General features: G+C 52.7%; 1 protein-coding gene across 4 annotated transcripts in view; it reads right to left on the minus strand.

Annotated features, from left to right (window-relative positions):
* The window catches only part of RGS3 (regulator of G protein signaling 3), an 88,506-nt gene that overhangs the window by 42,425 nt on the left and 26,542 nt on the right, over nucleotides 1–19,539 (minus strand). For 3 of the 4 annotated variants that reach the window (XM_074161312.1, XM_074161313.1, XM_074161314.1), the window contains 6 exons: nucleotides 18,546–18,651; nucleotides 17,919–18,258; nucleotides 17,435–17,474; nucleotides 12,865–13,055; nucleotides 11,183–11,266; nucleotides 3,563–3,674 (listed from right to left, as the gene is read on the minus strand). In XM_074161312.1, coding sequence (XP_074017413.1) covers nucleotides 3,563–3,674; nucleotides 11,183–11,266; nucleotides 12,865–13,055; nucleotides 17,435–17,474; nucleotides 17,919–18,258; nucleotides 18,546–18,651 — 873 coding nt within the window. Of the gene's footprint in view, nucleotides 1–3,556; nucleotides 3,675–11,182; nucleotides 11,267–12,864; nucleotides 13,056–16,738; nucleotides 16,745–17,434; nucleotides 17,475–17,918; nucleotides 18,259–18,545; nucleotides 18,652–19,539 lie in introns of all 4 variants that reach the window. The other variant, XM_074161315.1, reaches the window with a different exon arrangement.

The following is a 19,539-nucleotide window of genomic DNA, read 5'->3' on the forward strand; positions in this document are numbered from 1 at the left end:
AGGGCAGCCCCAGGTGCGGATTTCAGCACAAACCAGGTCTGCTGGAATTTCTTCCACTGGAGCTTTTTCCAGTCTCCGGAGGGTCGGGCTGGTGTGCCTGAGTCTGCTGTGCCCCGGAGCCGCGCAACCAACATGCTCTGCTCATCTCCTGCCCCACGGAGAACCACGAAGGACAAGGGGAGAGGTACAACCTCACACCAGGGAGGTGGCAGCCAGCACCTGGGCTAATCTGGGGCTCCGCTCCCCACACGGCAGCTTTAGTGACAGCTGAACAGCCCATACCCTCAGCCAATTTCAGTGAAACACTAAAAAGAAATAAGCAGGAGGAAAAACAAACTCACTTGAAGATATTTCAGTTTCTTCCTGATGGGTTGTGACGGGGACCTGCTTGTCTTTGGCAGTAACTTGGCTCGTCCCTGCCCCAGGGCTAGGCTGCTGCGTCTGCTCGGCACAGGCAGGAGAAGAACACGGGTTCTGTGGGTCCACGTCCCCTCTCCAGCACCCACGGTGACGCGCGGGGCAGGCGCTTACGCAGCTCCTGGCACCACCGCGGCTCCGCGCCGCCTGGGCTCTGCCCACCACCCTCTGCCACCCACGGAAACACCTGCTGCATTGGGATGGTGCACCCTGGGCATGGGGTCAAAAAGATGGGAAAAGAGAGAAGATGGTCCTGCTCCTCTCCTCAGCCTCCTCGCACGGCCCAGGGGATGGTGGCAATGGCCACGGTGAGGGTGGGCACCCTGTTCCCTGTTCCCTTGTGTCTGCTCAGCATTAGGCACCCAAAGAGGAGCTCACGGGGCAGGGTGCTGGGGACCCTGGGCATGTGGGGAGAGCAGAAGGCTCTTGGGCACATCCAGACCTGGCTCCTGAGAGAGGACAAGCTTGTCACCCTCTGTGGCACTTGTCCTCAGGGAGGTGTAAGCACTGGGTGCTTCCCAGCAGCCTTGGGGCAGCAGGGAGAAGCCACAGGGGATCAGAAGCCCCATAAGTCATACTCTGAGCATCTGACCATCTTGGGGCTCATTGCTGTAAGCCACAGCGGGTTGGGATGTTGGGGACAGCAAAGCAGCACATGAAAAGTCCTCATTTGCAGGATCCTGGCTGGGGATAGGGCTCAGAGCCTGGGGATCTTCATTCCAGCTGCAAAACAGGAGCACTCCTCTCTGTCCCTGGAGGGCATCCACCCAGGGACGGCCAGGATCCCAGGGAGGCGGCCACCTCCTCGTGGAAATTCCCACAGTATCTAGTGAGGAAGCCAGCCCTGCCGCGCTGGAAATGCTGGCCGGTGTGGTGCTCATCAGCCACGCTCGGCTTCTAAAGCAGGAAGACAGAGCATTGTAAAGCAGATTATACTGATTTGCTTTCGCACAGTGCAGCGAGCAGCAGAAACAGGAAACAGCACAATGGTCTTCAGTGTACCGGAGATGTCTCAATTGTTATACTCAGCAATACGCCTGTTCCTATTAATGTGCCATTCAGTTATTCAGGAGACCAACAGAAAACCCCTGCCAAAAGGGATGGACATCTTTTTGCTCGTTCCACCCACCTTTGAAGGGGCTCTGCCCAAATCGGGAGGATGAGCCACCTGAAAACTCCGACTGTGCCAGATTCCCACTGTTTGGGGGGCAGCTCAGCGCTGCAGAGAAACATCCCCTCTGGAGAGGCTTGTTCAGCTCTTCCAGATGTGATCCAGCCACGTTATTACGGCAATAAGGAAATAAGTGACAGAAAACTGCTCCCGAAATCCAACGGCTCTGCCTGAGGTCCGGAGGCACATTCCCAAGCACAGCTGCAAACAGACCTTCATGCACAGAGCCAGGACCAGCACCGGGGAAGGCGATTTCTTCAAGGAGAGGAATAAGAGCAGGGCTGTTTAACAGCCTCTGAGAGCAGCCAGGGGTGGCAGGAGCACGCGCTCCCGGAGCAGACGCTGACCAATGAGCACTTCAACAAGGAACAATTTCTTTTGTCCGTTTCTTAGAAATAAGCAGCGCTGAGAACAAACTCAACAAACCCCAGTGAAGCTTCAATGGCTTTTCTAAATGGCTCACGCCGTGCTGCCCTGTCTCACTTACTGCATTTCTCCCCCCACCAAAGAGGTCTGTGAATTAATCTGGGAACAGAACTGTTGTTAGAAACAGGAAATAAAAACGGAGAGGCAGCCTGTGGTGTCCAGCAGAGCATTGCAGAGCCGCAGCACTGAGGCTCCCAACAACGTCGGGGACACAGAGAGACACAGCTCATCCACAGAGCTCACAGCTTGGCTGAGGAAAGTCATGGGAAGTGGCAAAATTCATCCAGCAAATGATTCCTTTGGAGGAGCAGCCCAAATCTGGATTAATCCCTTTTGGTCAGGGCCATAGGACTGCATAAAGACATCATCTCATACAGTTAGAGAGCAATTCGGGTGAGAAGCAGACCCTCTGGAGGCCTCTGGTCCAAGCCCCTGCCCAAAGCACCCAGAGCAGGGTGCTCAGGGCTGTGCCCAGTTGGGTCCTGAACACCCCCAGGGACGGAAATCTCACAACCTCTCTGGGCAACTTAATATTTGACCAACCTCACCATAGAAAAGTTTTTCCTTATATCTAACGATGATTTTCCATGTGGGGTCCTGGTCCAGTGATACCCACAGCTGGGGCTCGCGGAGGAGCTGGGCACCAGCCCCAGGCTGCCGCAGTCGGGCAACTCTACACAAAAGAAGCCTGTACCCAAAGAGCGACTGCACCAAAGAAGGAACAAGGTGGGAACTGGGCCCGGGGCCAAGAAGCGTCTCCACCATAGCAAATAGGATGTGGTAGAGCAATTCACTCATTCCTCTTTTGACCCTGAGTAGCTAAAGGCCATCTTCTGTACAGCCTCAGCATTTCAACTTGAATTAACTGATTTCAAGCCACCCCCTGCCCTAGAAGCCCTCCCTAAGCCCTCAGCTGGAGGTGGAAACCCAGCCAAGGTGGGTTTAACAGCCACCTTGGACAGCAAGGGCATGGTCCACAGCCACCCACCCAGGGCAAGGTTTGCTCTTTCCTCACCAGTGGGGAGTGCATGGGGGAGGGATGCCGGCGTGGGGGGAAACGTGGGCGGCTGGAGGGAGAAGTAGCAAAGTAAAGGTCAGTGGGGCTTCGCCAGACTGCCTTGGAGACAACCTCCGAAATCTCTCGAGGCACCACAGGGGAAACCTCAAGACTTCACTTCCCTTTCCCAGCCTCGGCAAGCCCCCGCAGTGGGCAATGTAACCTCAGCAAGGGGAACACGCAGCACAGCGAGATGCTGGGGAACGACAGCCCCAAATCCCTGAGAGACGCACCCAAAAAGCCCTGGGACGTGGTGCTGCCCGAGTGCCCCTGCAGGTGTCCCAGGAGATGGAGCTCCCGGGGACTGGGTTAATTCAGGGCTGAGAAGGGGGATGCTGGCCCTGCACCCTAGGGAAGGGTGATCTGGCAGCACCAGTTGGATGTTACATGCTGGAAGCAATGGGTGCTATCCTGCTGCTGGCCAGAAACCTTTCTAGCTAGTGGTCCAGAAAATGCCCCAAACATCTCCAACTGCTGCTGCAGACACTCACCCTCCTGGAGCTTGACACTCTGCAGGTAGAGAGGGTTCCTCAGCACGTTGCAGCGCCCAGGCTCGTCCTCCTTGGTGAAGAGCAGCAGGTCGGAGTAGACAAAGAGGGTCACCTGGAAGCACAAGAGCAGCAAAGAAGCTATAAGGAATTCATCTGCTGGAACTGAGAGAGCGTCCTGGGAGGATCCTCTGCCCCAGGGAGGTGCACCAGCCATGACAGGCAGCCCAGGCACCCCTTCCCAAGGGGCCGATTGCTGCTACACCCCTCCGGGTGCTCCCAGCAAGCTTCGCACGAGGCTGCCCCGGCTTGGCAGCCACCTACCGAGGCTGGTGGAGTCCCGTGACAAGAGGGATAAACCTGCCCGACAGTAGAACACCACACAAACACACCCTCTGCTCTCTCGTGTCACTTCCCATTTACATAAGTTATAAATCCAAGGAGCAGGAGGAGGGAATAAGTTGCCGACTAATCCCAGCGCCCCGCAGAAGTCGCAGCCTAAAAGCAAATGTGATCTCTCCGAACGCGTTCACGGTGGAGCTTCTCACTGCTCGCAGTCTTTGAGTTCCCCGTTTTGCTCCCTGTGAGAAATTAACAGTTTGGCTTTCACAACAGCAGAACCCGTGAGAGCGGTTGCAGGGAACAAACCTGACACCTTTAAACCACGCTGACGGGTGGAAAGCAAACACTGAACCTGGTGTCTGCCCAGCCCTGTGCCTGAGCAGCGACTCAAGTGTCCCGGGAGCTGGGAGCTACCCCGGAGCACTGATAACTGCTCAAAAGGTAGATTTTGTTCTGCTTCTGGCTTGTCTGAGCTCCCCATTTCAATCAGTGCAGATTAGGGTGATCTTTAAAATAAGAAGAATGAGCTTCTCCACTGCACTGGAGATCCTTGACCCAGAAACCTGCTGGGGGTGTGTAGCTCAGTGCAATCATTATACCAGTAAAGGAGGTCTGAGCCTGCCCTGCTCTCCAGCAGGAGTCAGGGGCTTGCAGTGAAACACAGCAGATGCCAGTAAGCGGCTGCAGAAGGCCACTGGGCACACGGGATACCGGCCCTTCTGCACGCCAAGCCACCCACCCACTGCTCTCAGCACAGGACGCAGTGTGTGAGCACGTGGCTGCTTTTAACGGCTCCTTGGGATGCTCCCAAAAAGCTTCCCACAGCACCGGGAAAGCTGCTTTGCAACACCGAGCATCAGCAATGAAGGGTTTGCGTCCTTTCAGCAACCCTCTGGCCAAAGCAGCAAACAACCCAGCATCCCAGGGGCTCCCTGGGAACTGGCACCACCAAGTCACCCTTCGAGAGGTGACTTTGCTGTGGGCAGGGACTGAGTCACTGTTTACGGGGACACGCTGCCAGTACAGTTTGTCTCCGTGCCCGGCGGGTGACGGACACACGTCAGGAGGAGGACGAGCTGGGTAAGGGTTTATCACGGGGTGGTGAGTCTCACGGCAGGGCAGCAGCATCTGGCTTTCAGACCAAATCAAGCCCTTGCCACAAAGTTTCCCCTTACCCTGGAAATTCATTTTTGTGGGATTCTTAATAAGCCCAAAGCTACTGGCATAGTTTTAATTGACAATGAATCCAGGGAGTGTCTGTTTTCCTCTGTATTATTTGGAAAATCCCTTCCTCTGCTCTCAACACTCTGTTGGCCTCATGCCCACATTCACCCTCTTCATTACTCCTGACCTTATTAATATAAGAAATAACAAAATGTAATCTGCACTATAATCTTTCTCCCACCCCCACCTTGTTCCAAACAGCAACTTTTCTGGGACATGCCTGATGCCATCCCAGGTCCCTCAGCCTCAAAGAAGAGATGTTCAGGGATTCTGAAAACAGCAACACAGCAAAGTGAAGGAGATAAAAGCATGACCAGCAAGTGGCCGTGCTGGAAATGGAGGAAAGAAAATGAAGACCTAACACACACGGAAGGGTAGAAAAAGAGATTAGAAGTATCAGCAGTAAAAAAAAAAAAACACCACTTCAAAACCAAGCAGATTTAAATTAGGGACTCATGGAAACAGAAACACACAAAAAGCATTTACAGGTAACTTTGTGCTTTTATGGGAAGATGGGCCTGATTGAATTCAGGATGTGGAGCAGATAAAAGCGCAGCCAGCGCGGGTTGGGTAAGAGCAGGTCCATTAGATGCTGCTTCCAGGAAGACCCTTGATTTTAGAGCAGCTCCACACAAAATGGTTTATAGAGGTCCCTCTGCTCCTCCGAGTTACTGCGGGAAGAAAACAGGGGTGTCCCTTCACCCACACAGCCAGAGCCTGCCGAGAGCACCCCAGCGCCGTGAGGCCCAGGGCTCCAGTGGACCCTGGTAGCGCTCACCCCCCTGCAGAGCTGAGCACGGGAAACTCAAATCACAGGTGACCCTGAGGCATCAGCAGCAGCAGGTATGAGAGGGGAGGGCTGGAGTAATGGGGAGCTCTGCCCAGGGCTGCCATCGCACTGCTGGCGAGCTGGAACATGTCTCTAACAGTCCTTTGCAAACAGATCTGGCATCTACCATGATAAATCACAGGGCTCATAAAAGCAAAAGAGCAAACAGAAAAGAAAGGCATAGCCTGAATTCATCCAGGCATGACACAGAATCCCCCAGAGCTGCTCCTTGGAGAGTCAGAGTATCTTTGGGTATTTCCCAGAACCAACTCCCTAACCAAAATCAGAAACAGAACAACCAGCATGATGAAAGGACTCCTCTGAAGACAGAGACGGCCTATGACTAGAGTGATCAAGGCCACACGACACTTGTCACACAGACCTTTTTTGGGGGGGTGAAGAGATTTTATAGGAGAGGAAAAAAAAAAATGTCCATAGCGGCCAACACTGATGTCTCAGACACTGTCCACCTGGGCGTGCTCTGCAGGACAGCAAACAGCAAAGCCTCCTCTGCTGATGGATTTAACTACAGAACACAACTGGCAAAGCATTGTTCCAGGAGGAAGGGGCACGGTTAAAGTGCTTCCTAAAAGAAAACAAGCTACAACGAAAGCCAGGAGGGAAGGTGGGAAGCAGGGAGTTACTGTGCTTCCCCCAAGACAAGAACAGGAGATCGGTGCTGGGGCTGCTGCAGAGCCCCAGCAGGAAGGAGGAAGCCATAACCACGCCTTGTAAAGCAAAATATGGTAACAAAAACATTATGAAAAGGTGCCCAGAAATTAAGCCTTGCAGCCAAAGTACCTTCCCATCCGAGCTTAAGAACAGTTACCTCTCCTCCTAACCCCATTCTCTCCTGCTCACCCACGCACGGGAGCCGCTGCCTCTGGGGTTCTGGCAGGGAGGAGTCTGCAGCCGGGCATCAGGACACCGGCACGAGGGACCCATGTGCTGGATCCGTGCAAACCCTGCCCGCTTGTCCCCGAGCTCAGCAGGCAAAGCCTGAACCATGGATGCCTTCTGAGACATCACCCTCTCTCTCTCTCACGTAATAATCTCATAGCTCTGCCCAGCAAAACAGAGGGAGATGAGAAAACAGAAGCAGATCTTTTCTGATAGAGCTTTCAGATGCCAAAGGAGAACATGGTGGTGACCCTCTGCATCGCTGGCCAGAGAATGCCACCTGCAGCTGGCCACAGAAATCCTATAATCCTTGGTGGGGAGCTCTTAAGGCAGGTACCCACCCCTAGGACTGATCCACACACATTTTCTATTTACCAGTACTGGATTCTTCTCCAGAGGAATTGGGTGCAACTCCAAGGAGAAGCTCCAGTGATAACACTATGAGGGTCGTATCTTCAAAGTCCAAGTGTCCCCGTTCATTCAGTTGAGCTAAATGGATGAAGCTTTCTTAATCTTCCGTATTTTTTTCACATCTTGACTTATCCTTGTAGCCCCCATGAGACCATCAGTATCTTCTACGAAGCAGAGATCACTCATCAGACGGAGAATGACGCAGGTCCCCCACACAGGGTGATCTCACCCAGTCACTTCTAATCAGCGCTCCCCTGATCACACGCTTCGAAGCGGCAGCTTTCTTGGCTACAGCTTTGCACTGGCCGTTACTCACTTTGTTTTCACACAGACAAGAGCAATAGGAGAACGTGATTAAAAGAAAACCAGTTTGGAGATGGGCATGAGCTTCAGGTCAGGGAAACTTTACCGCCTTCAGTGATAAACCAAAGCCTTTGAGTCGTTGCTTTCCACGCTACAGCTCTAACCCTCTAAGCATAACCTGCTCCTTTGCTCCTGGATTTTTACTTCTGTGTGTATCCATGTTAAATGCACGTTCTCCAAGACTTCTCAGAAGTCTTTCACCCCACAATGCATTTACCCTCTTTTACCACCTCACACATTTTTTTTTTCTGCCAAGATTATCAGCAAGGAATTTATACACTCAGGAAGGAGTTTTTATGCTCAGCTAGACTTTGATGAAAATAACCACCACACCAAAAGGAGATCCATGGTGAAGGCTTTAGCTGTCACCCTCGAACCTCACCTTGGCTTACCCGAATCAAATACCCTTCTACCATGAACACCACGGGAGAGCCGACACTGAAGACCTCCGGCGATCAAGCACTCAAACGCAAGCATAAGCAGTGGCTGTGCAGACGAGGAAATGGTGTAAAAAAAACAAGGAAAAGAAGGATATGAAGAGGAGTGAAGAAGAAGGGACAGAGTAAGTGGGAGTTGTGCAGGGGAGGCAGAAGGCAAGTGCAAGTTTCTGGTATTCTCACCCAGTAAAAGGGTCTAAAAAAGGCTGAAAACAAAATCTTGAGACACCTATGGGTTTTAGGCAAACAACTGTGTTGGCCAAATTCAGCCACCCACTGAAACAGGAAGCCAACAACCCATTCCCAGGCCAGGAGTGCCAGGAATTTGCAGTGCAACACTTGGGATGAGAGAGAAAAGCCTCCTGCCCTACAGAGAAGAGCAAAAAACCTGGGCATGTGGGTCCATGTCCTCCAGCCCCCTGGCAGAGCTCAAGGGAGGACCATCCTGATCTGCAGCCCCTGCCAAGATGACAGAAAAGAGAGCCAAGAAGGGGGCAAGTGTGGCCCACGCTGGGAAGGTACCTCAGGGCTTTGGGAAGTTGCCTCCAGGCACATTAGAGATGGACCGAAAAGGACAAAGCCCATGTTTGACACCTTGCACACCATCACCTGCATCATGCTGGTTCCTCTAGCACTTCAGGCTGGAGGGATTTCAGAAGACCATAAAAGCGGGAACTGCAACAAAGTCTAGACAGGATGTGATTAAGGCCTGAATAAGGATTGCCCCAGAGGTAAGGTCAGGGAAAGGACAGATCCTGGCAAGCCTCCAGAGAGATAGGTTGACTCCTTCAGGAGATGGGAGAGAGTTTGCTCGGTGATGAGGGTGACGTGGAAAGTGCCAAGGGGAAAAGAGCCTGCTTTTTTTTGAAAAAAACCAGAACAGGACCTCCATCTCCAGATCTTGGGCTCTCCTCTCTTGAGCCACTTGGCCAAAGCAGAATAACATACAGAAAACAGGCCTGCAAACCACAGGAGCAGTGGCCCAGTTTGGGAGGGGCTGGGTGGGAAGAGCAGTGGGAAAACTGAAAACCACATGGAGCAAGGAAACAAGGACCCATTGGAAACAAGCCAGTCTCTGCTCAGGCAGCGGAGAAGGCTGGAGAGGGAGCAAGCTGGAGTCCGGCAAAAAGAGAAGTCAGAGCTCTTCTGTACCAGGGGAAACTCCACTGTGTCCAGGACATTTTAGGTCTTGCTGGCTTCAGAAGTTTAGTTTCCCTTATCTCACAGCCCCCCTGGGACCAAAGCAGACACCCCTGCTCGGCTGGAGAAGGAGAGTCTCAGGCTTTCCAGAGACCTGCACTGATTCCTTGAAGCTCTGCAAAGCCTGCAGAGACCCTGTGACATGCTGCAGACATGGGAAAGCCCTTCCCCAGGGATATGGCCGATGTCCCGGTGTTGCTTCCTACAACTCCCAGCAATACGGGGCTCAGCACCACGCTGAGACTCCTGCCTCCCAAAGCAGATGCTGCCACATGCTTGTTCCCATTCCCTGCTGCTATTTTTTCACTACACTTAGTGACCAGCCCTTGCCTTGCCCCTCTGCCAGGCTTTACACAGACATCACGGCCTCGAGGCACCATCGTTCTCAAACACTGTCTCACGTTCCTGGCCAGCGTTCAGCATCCCGCCCTTTCCTGGCAGCAGCTCCAACTGGGAAATCCTCCTCCAGCCTCACGCTCATCCTTAGGGTATTGTAAGCAAACAGAGTCCTTTCCCTGAGGTGTCCTCCTCCTGATCCTGCCCACAGCTGGGGCTCTGAAACAGCTAACAGCCATTCGGAGACAGCAGCACACCTTTTCCAAACCAGCTCTTCCCAAGGTTCTCCATCGTCTAAATAAGAACACCCCCATACAAACACATGTTCCTCCCAGGCTGCAAACGCCATTAGTTATTCATAATTATTCCACATTTAGCTACTCTTACAGACCTCTGAGTCTGCCCTGAGAGCAAGCAACCCCAAACCACCCAGCAGAAGCATCCTGACTTCAGGCTGGCCACCGTATTTCCACGCCATGTGTCTGCCTGATGTCCGTCCACGCAGGTGCCCAGAGACCCCGAGCAGCAAAGAACAGCAGCGCAGACAGGGGAAGAGTTTTATGTACAAATCATGCCAGGTTTCCTAACCGATCATGCAATTTTTCATGTACTTCGGCAGAAAAAAAAAAATAATGATTCAATTCAAAGCAAGAGATGAATTACACGCTGAAAACCAGGAAGAGGGAGGAGTCACTTAACACAGTCTTGTACTGTTTTGCACCAAGCAGCGATATGACATGTCTCTGGGATTCTGCTCTCCACCACCCAGAAGCTGTTACCCAGAAACTAAGATTAGTCAAATAACAATCCCTCTGTGGCTCTGGGAGGATGACACATAGTTCACTCCAACTAAACTCAAAAGAAAATTATTCTATAAAGTGGTGAGATTCTCTGAAAATGCCCCAAAAGAAATGGCAGTTTCCCCCAGTGCTCGTGAGCAAGGCACGAGCGGGGTCTCCCAGCCTCTGCCGCCCCACATCCCAGGGCTTTGCAGACTTCACGGTGGGACGCAAGGGAGCCAGCAGCAAATGGAACCAACGCGCCCAGACTCGGCCAGTTTGGATGCTGAAAGCTGTCACATACACGGGCTCAGCACAGAGTCGAAGCTCAGCTGTTAGCCGCGTCCCCAGATTTTCAACAGCCCCCCAATAACATTGCAGAAAAGAAGCTGAAGTTAGAAAAAAAAAGAGAGGAATTTGGACAAGACACGTGACCTGTTTCAGGAACTAAGTTTCTGAAAACCTCTGGAACAAGTTCTCTGTCTGCTTCTCTAACCTGGCACAAAATATTCTTAAACTCCCTGTTTCTGAGGGCCAGTGGCCTGAGCTGCCATGCTGTGATCGGCACACATTTGCCATGCGCAATTTCTTCGCTGTGAGCATGAAGACAGACAAGAAAAAAAGCTGATTTCTAGCAGAGAAGAGTTTCGATATTCAGTTTATCCCATGCTAAACTGATTATAAGGCTTTCCAAATATCATATTAATAGAAATACCGCACAATAAACCATTTCCCTTCTCAATCTACCATATAAGACCACAGAAGAGCGTGTTTAGAAAGCTCAGCACGGAAAGAGTCTCACCTGTATAGTCCTGCTTCTGCTCTCGTGAAGAAGCAGCTCCTCTGACAGAAGCAGAGTCCGGGCTGGGTTGCAAAGATCTAGGGGCTACGTTTGAAAAGGGAAAAAAAAAAAAAAAAAAAAAGGAAAAAGGAAAAAGAAAGAAAGAGTCAGACCTTCCACTGGAAGTGTGGTTTGCCAGAAAAACTTTCCACCCACCAAACCCACTTTGTCTTCACTTTGAGCTGCAACTCGTGGTGGGAGAAGCCACCCCACACTGTGGTCAAAAGGACAGAAAGGCTGCAGTCCGGCTACACGGTAAAGAGCAAACCTCACACTAACACCTACGTCAGCCTCAGCTATAAAAAGACAATCAGCCGCTCGCCTCTTTGTGCGCTCGCTGTTGTGCACAGCGCAGGCTTCATTACGGGCGCCTTTTCGCAGGAAACACAACCACAACGGTGGCACGTTGAGTTCTCACGTCCCTCAGACAAGAATATTTGCTCCGTGATTTTATGGATTACCCTCGCGGTACGTTAAAGCAGTCTTAAGAAAGCTGCACTTCCTCATGCCACGCTGCACCCCAGTCAGTGCCTTCTCTGGTTAAGGCTGGAGAAGACCAGAAGAGGTTCAGTGGTCCTGACCACAGGGCAAACACCCTGCAGAACCAGCCCAGGAGGACCCTCCTGAGCAGCACGGCACGTCAGGGCACCTCAGACACTGCAAAGCATCAAAATCAGTTCCTGGAGTGGCAAAAACACCCTAGACTCAACCCAAGACACAAGTTTGGGAGTAAAGAGGCAGAAGTGTCAGTTGGGTTCCTACCAAAAGGCAAACATTGCACACAAGCAGGGCTGGTGATGGCTCTGGAGCTACATGAACAGCCACCCAGGTGCCACTGGGGAGGGCAGAGGTGAGCCTGTCCCCAGCCCCAGCCCAGCCCCACATTTTCCAGAGCGATGGACAACACGGATGATGGGTTTGAGCCCAAAGGGAATCACTGGTCTGAGCTGATGTGCCAGTGTCACTGCTGCTAGCGGGGGAGGACGGATGGCTCCCCTCAGCCTCAGAGATGAAAGTATTCATCAGTAATAAACTTAAATACATGGGATCAGATGGGGTTGTCTGGGGCCATATGAAGGACAAAATGGAAGGCACAGAAGTAGTTGGAGCTACTGCCACCAAATTCAGGGCTAAATTTTAAGAGAATGATTTATGGAACCGGGGAGTGAGAACATCCTCTGTCAAACCATTACTGCTCTGGATCCTTGTCCATGATTTTAGTGCTGGCCACCAGCTAAACTAAAAAAACCTTTGTTTGCACACTCTAATTAACAACACAAAGAACCCACAAGAAGAAACCGTATTGATCTTCAATTACATGAAGTTGGTTGCTGAAGCCCAGAAGCTGGGATACCTTCTCCTGGTTCAAGCAACCACTCGAGGACCAGATTCGAAAGTTCAAAAGGGAAAAAACTCCAACAGAGAATCTCTTGGGCAGGACACAATTTCCTTTGAGGAGGCACCCAGCACTGTGCTGAGAGCAGCCAGCTCTGGAGGAGAGAGCTGAGGATGACAGGGGATCCATATATTGCCAGGAAATATATCCACTTGCGTGATAGCCTGGACCCATCCTATGGCAGAACCTGCTGTGCTGGGCACCGACTGCGTTAGATCCCTGACACCCTGCTCCCAGCCGTGCTTACCTGCACAAAGACGGGGAACACCAGCACCTTGGGAGCCAGCGTCACGTAGGTGCCGTAGCTGGAGTGCGGGATGTGTGGCCGCACTATGGTACAGTTCTGGTAGTTCCCGTAGCCCTTCATCGTCTGCACAGTCTTCATCAGCCTGGATTTTCTCCCAGACCCCATGTGCGATTTCCCTTTACACGCGTTTCCTGGATGGACAGAGGAAGCAGAAAGAAGGACAGAATCAGGAGAGAGCTTCTGCAGAGCTTCCACACACTGCCGACTTGGCTCCTGCCGGCTGGAGGAGGGCACGTAGAGCCTAAGGGGAATGGCCGGAGCCAAGAGCTGCAGGGACATCCATCACTCTGCTATCAAAGTTTCCCAGGGATTCATGAAATAACAGCACTGACTTCATTTTCCCTAATGCAAAATGGGATGTCCCTTGACATTTCTGCTCAATCAAGAGCTACCCACTTGCTGGAGCAAGGACTGAACAGGGTGACACCAGCAGCACTGACACATCTGTGTCAATACGAACAAAAACCCGAGGGAGTCACAGCCAGCTCAGTGCAGGCAGCACATCTGCCTCCGGGGGTACGCTGCCTTCCGCACAATTTATGAATATGGTACTTCAGAGGAAGAGATGTGGTACCATTATACACACCTCCCTGTGCAGTACTGAAAGTAAGAAATACAGAACAACCCCAAACATGACTTTACATGGCCATTCTTGAACCACAGGAGCACCAGGGAGGTTCCCACCATCAGGGAATACCCACCTGTACCACTGAACCCTACGCTGTCCATGGAGGGGAAAACCATCTGTGACTAACTCAGGGTGGGAGGAAAAAAAACAAACCAGTGGAAATGTAAACCTTGGGACATTTTTATCTACATAAATCCTGCCTGCTCTGGGTTCTGGGCACGGGAGTTAGCCAAGTGCAGGAATTTCACATCATGGCACTGGGTGGCAGGTTAATCACAGTTTTTAGAAGATCCTAAGATTGGAGGTGTCAGAGAAAGGGACAGAAACGATAAACACATTCATGCGCATGGGATCAATCCGTGCCTGTCCAAATCGCTCCCAGGGATGTGATGGTTACTCAGACCTGGGGGTGTATTTATAAAGGATGACCTCATTTGGCATGAGGCTGGCACATCATCCACTGCTTTTCAGCATTACATTTCAGTGCTGGAAAGAGTCCTAGCAGCCTGACTGGTTTTCCGCTCTGTCCCTCTTCCCCGCAGAAAGCCGTTCTCCTCACCCAGAGGCGGGATTACACAGCAGCTGCCCTTTGCAGCCCCCCCACCTCAGCTGGTCGAACAGAGCGGTGACTTTTCCCAACAAGCCAACGCCAGCTCCTGCAGCCACTCCACACCCGCCAGTCTGCATCCCTAGGGACCAGGAGACATCAGGTGGGGTATGTCAAACCAGCGACAGAATCTCTGATGTAATTGATAATCCTGTGATTAAAAGCATTATTGAGAATTATCAACAATTATCGCTGTTCCCTGCTACCTGCTGTGTGGGCAAGTCCCTCCTTCCCCTATTGCTGGGCAATTGCTGCTATATGGGATTTCTCAGCCCTTTCCTCCCAGCCCAGAGGAACACCTTTGAATACATCCAGCCAGCTCCCACCAGGATTTTGTCCCATCAGCACAGGTACGGGACGTGGGTGCTTTGATGATGCTCTGCCTGTATAGAAATTACCATTTTCTCAGCAGCAACACAACGGGGTGAGAGCATCCCAGGCTGCAGGGAGCTGGTGCCTGCAGGCAGCAACCCAGCTGTGAGCAGCTGGATGGTTTGGAGGGTGACCTGGTTGGAGGCAGCAGTGCTAAGGATGACGTTGTGCCTCCTCCCTCCCCAGACCCATCACACGAAGCCGGGATGAGACCAACACATGGGACCAGAACCAGGAAGGAGCTGCTGAGCTGCTTTGCTCTCAGCTGTGCCCAGAGGTGAGAGGCTGTGAAATTATTTCCCATTAACGACATTAATCAATTAGGCCCAAGGGCCTCAGTGTTCTCTGGTGACCCCAGCATACAGTTTTGGCCACCCTTGATGTCCCCAAGCCCACAGTGCACATCTCTCCTGCAAACTCCCATCACGGCAGCGGCAGGACCTACCGGGCTGGGGACAGAAGGTGACACAGGTTTAGGTTCCCCAAGGACCCTTAGCCCCAGACCACATCCCGCTGGGCACCAGCAACCTCTGCGCTGCCCTAAAACTTGCAGGAAACAACTCCACCAGGAACTGAATAACGAAAAATTCATGCCTTCTTCAAAAGAAGCCCCACTGAAAAAGTGACGTCTTTTCTCCCTCCCCCGTGACACTGATGAACTAAACCAGCCCAGGTCCAACAGACAGATTTCTCCACTTGGATTTTAACATGTCCAGGTGGGAAACTGGAGCATTAGCCCAGGATCCTCCCACACAGTGATGTCTCAGGAACATGCTTTGTATGAGCAAAGCCTCCGGCAGCCCCCTGGTCCCAGCAGGGACCCCTCATCTCTCCCTCCAGCCCCCAGGTGTTTCTGCACAGCAGCTCCTGCCTGCGCTCTCTAACGGGCGCCCATAACCTTCCCGGGCAGAAACGAGCCAAAACACTTCTGAACATGGCTCAGAGCAGATAAGAACTCGTCCAAAGTAAATACACAAACCTACCCAACATTACATATTCCATTAAGTATTAGGAAATAGCACGTTTACTTTCAGATAAACGCCAGCAGAGCCAGACCGTGCTCTCTTGGCAATCCAGACCTGCTGTTTACTGCCCGCTCTCACAGCCGGCCTTCGCGGGGGGGGGCGGCTCATGACCTAAAAGGTTGTTTCTACCTCTAAGTGTAATAACCCTGACATTTTCTTTGCTCCCTTTTTCATGGTTGCACTGCCAGATAAAATCAAAACACGAGAGACAGCTGAACACAGGCCAGATACGATCTGCCTGGGCTGTCCGGGATCCGCTTTTCCTCTTATCCCTAAATCACCTCCTTTTATCAGAGGAATTCATCGCCTGCCCAAGTCCTGTTCTCTGCACACCGGCACAGAAAGGCAGCCAGCCTGCCCGGAGCACGAGCTTCTGTCACCATGTGACTGGTGGCCACCGCCACGCTTAATCACTGCTCAGGTTAATTAGTGCATTCTCCCCTCTGAGGATTTAACATTAAATAGACTGAAAACAATCACTAAAAAGTGCTACGGGAAGAAGCCCCGAGTCTTTCAAATTCCACCCCGCTGTAAGAACAAGTCCCCACGGCCCAGCTCACCTTGTCACAGGATCCGCAAACAGCAGGAAGGAGCTGCAATTATCCACAGGACAAAACATCCCCTGTAGCGGAGCTGCGGAAAAGTCGTCTGGCCACAGAGCTCCGGGGCTGGGAGCATCCGAGGGACAGGGGCCTCGGACCCACACCGCTCCCTCCTGCTCCCCGACATCCCCACCACGGCTTTGCCAGCCCCACTCTTTGCCTTCTACGGACGCTGCCCCACTTTTACAGGCAGCACAAAACTTTTTAGCTGGAAATCACACCGATGACAGCCGTGCCCGCACCAGGGAGGGGCTGCTGCCGTGAAGATGCTCCTGCAAGACTGCGCCCAGGAGCTCAGCTCTGCTACAGACACACAGCTCGTCCTAAGGACATCCCAACAGATGGCCTCCCAAAGCTCCTGGAAAGAGGTGGTTCTGTGTGGAGCTGGGCATGCTGAAAATTACTACTGCAAGTTCAGCAGCACCCAGTGAACACCCCAGGGAGTATCTCCAAGCCTCACTCTTCTTGGGTTGCTTCTGCCCCCAGTTTCCCACTGGAAATGACAGTCACCTGTTGACATCTAGTTCAGGGAGACCTTGTGTTAGTCTCTGTCCCAGAGCCCTGCTGCTGCACACCTCACCGCTCTCTTCCTGCAAGCCCATCCATACCCAGTTCTCCAGGAAGACCAAGAATAGCTGTTGCAGAAAATGGGTTGATACTTCAAAGGGGTTTTGAGGAGCTGGTTCAGAGACTGCCAGGGACCTGGAGCAGCCCCAGAAATGAGCGTTCCCCAAACCTGGCACTTCACCCTGCACTAATGTCTGTACCAGTCTGAGTCATGGCCAACCTCACTCCCTTAGTAATAAAATGAAACTCCAAGCAGGGGCCACAGCATTAGCACCCCCAGCGAGGCGTTGTGCATGAGGGGCTAAACACGTCACGGAGAGACCCAAGGCACATCTGGGGAAGCACCACAGCAACAACACTTAGCACTTTCACACTTGATGCTTTCATCACGCCCCTGATGGAAAGTCCCTGCCACCAGCCTCCCTTCTTCAGCCACTCCGTGAGCTCCCACAGAGACCTTCTCACCACAAGGGACAGCAGTTGGGCTCTCCTCTGGGCTTGTGGGGTAGTGTTCTTGCTTCTATGTTAGATGCAGAGTAGGAAGATTATACTCCCCAAAAGCCCCAGGTTTCTGTCACCGTCCTCAAAATGTGAGGGACTCCATTGCAGCACGGCGGGGCTAAGGGCAAGGACTCGCCAGGGGTGGAAAGAGCATGTTCAGCTCTGCGAGGTGCTTTGAGCAGCGTTTTTCAGCACGTCAGCAACTCACCCATGGTAGCGTTGTTCTCTTGATAGACAGGCCTCAACAGCTGTAAGACACAACACAGACAGGACACGGTCACTTGAAGCAGGCTTGAGATAGACTTTACAACAACCAAGTGCAAATTATAGGACGCCAGACCCAGCAAAGCCAAAGCACTCCAGAAGTGAAGATCATTTTTGCTCTATTGCCAGCAGAAAATGAGAGCAATGACTTGCACAGTGGTCTGTGGAAACACTTCACTTATGCCTTGAGTGAGCCCTGAGAGGAGGGAGCAGGACACGCAGCCCAGCTCTACAGCCCTGGTGGTAAATAGCAAATAGTGAAAGCTCCACCAAGGGACACAGGTCTGGCTTGTAAAATGGCAAGTGCTCTAGCAAACATTTAGAGATGATGCTCAATAAGACTGAATCACAGGCCGAGAGAGGATCCAGCAAGCACAGCCAACAGCCACAGGCAGTAACGTGAGCGTGAGGCTGGAAAGCAGCACTACCTGGCTCCCTGGGTTCAAAGGTGCTAAGATGATGTAGTTCTGGTCCGCGGTGGAGGGGACGCGGGACAGGGGTGGCATGGTGTTCTGGCTGCGCTTGCCGATCTCCGTGTACCTCTCCCAGCTGTTGAGCACCAGCCCATCGCTCCCATCGTACAGTACGTGGCAGCTCCGGCGCTGCTCGGGCCGCGGGGGCATGGTGCTGTTCTTCTCCCGCTTGTTGGGTGGCGACTGGAGGTCATAGGCAGATTTGCAGGATGATCTACGGATCATGCCTTCGGGTCCTGACTTGACCTGCGGGACGAGCCTCCAGACCAGCAGGATGATCTCAGTGGGACAGTTCCTGAAAGAGACGGCATGGGACAAGTCAGAGACGGAGCAGTAGGGAGTGGGGCACCTCACAGCACTCAGACAGCCATGAGTCCTGCAGTCCCTCCTCCTCTGCCCCTGTCCTGCCCTCCGCAACCCTCACATCCTTTTTTCTTCCTCCAGAGAATCCTCTCCCACTCTCCTGCATCCCTCAAAGCCTTCCCTTTCCCATAGCCACTCAAAGCTCCTGCTGCCCTGCCCTGGGCTCCCTCAAACCATCTCTCCCAGAGCCCTGCACTGATGCTTTGGGTGAACACTCACCGGATTTCATGTGCCAGCTCTACACATTTCCAGTGCTCCACAGGCTGCTCATTCAGCTGCAGCACCGTGTCCAGTTGCTGCAGACCTGCCTTTTCTGCTGGGCCACCTACGCAGAGAAGAGACAAATGCCAGTCACCTGCCCAACAGACAGCTGAGAGCATGAGGGGAAGGAGAAGTCCTGGAGCCAGGAGACACCCAAATAGCTTCACAGCTTGCACCGCTCGTTCCTCCAAACCCAATCTGCCTCCTCTAACACACAGACCTGAAAATGAAGTGGGGCCAGCTAGCCCAGAGCTTCACCTTCCAACATGCTCTGGTGAAGCCCCACCTCGAGCACTGTGTCCAGTTTTGGGCCCCTCAAAACAGGAAAGACATTGAGGTGCTGGAGCAGGTACAGAGAAGGGCAACGGAGCTGGTGAGGGGTCTGGAGCACAAGTCTTGTGAGGAGAGGCTGAGGGAGCTGGGGGGGTTCAGCCTGGAGAAAAGGAGGCTGAGGGGAGACCTTCTCGCTCTCTCCAACTCCCTGAAAGGAGGGTGGAGCCAGGGGGGGTCGGTCTCTTCTCCCAAGGAACAAGTGATAGGACAAGAGGAAACGGCCTCAAATTGCACCAGGGGAGGTTCAGATTGGATATTAGGAGAAAATTCTTCACTGAAAGGGTTGTCAAGCCTTGGAACAGGCTGCCCAGGGCAGTGGTGGAGTCCCCATCCCTGGAGATGTTTAAAAGCCAGGCAGACGTGGTGCTGAGGGACATGGGTTAGTGCTGGTTTGGGCAGTGTTGGGTTGAGGGTTGGACTCGGTGATCTGAAAGGTCCCTTCCAACCCAGACGATTCTGTGATTCTATGCACACACGCGGCCCCTGGGACAACGCCACAGATGCTCTCTCAGAGCTATGGCAAGAACTTCCCGTGTTTCCTGGTGTGCAGTGGGGAGCACCACGGTACAACAAAGACACCAAGTCCATCCTGCAGCTCCACACCAAGAGGATATTCTCA

Source organism: Numenius arquata, chromosome 19 (assembly GCF_964106895.1).
Source record: "Numenius arquata chromosome 19, bNumArq3.hap1.1, whole genome shotgun sequence".
Lineage (NCBI taxonomy): Eukaryota > Metazoa > Chordata > Aves > Charadriiformes > Scolopacidae > Numenius > Numenius arquata.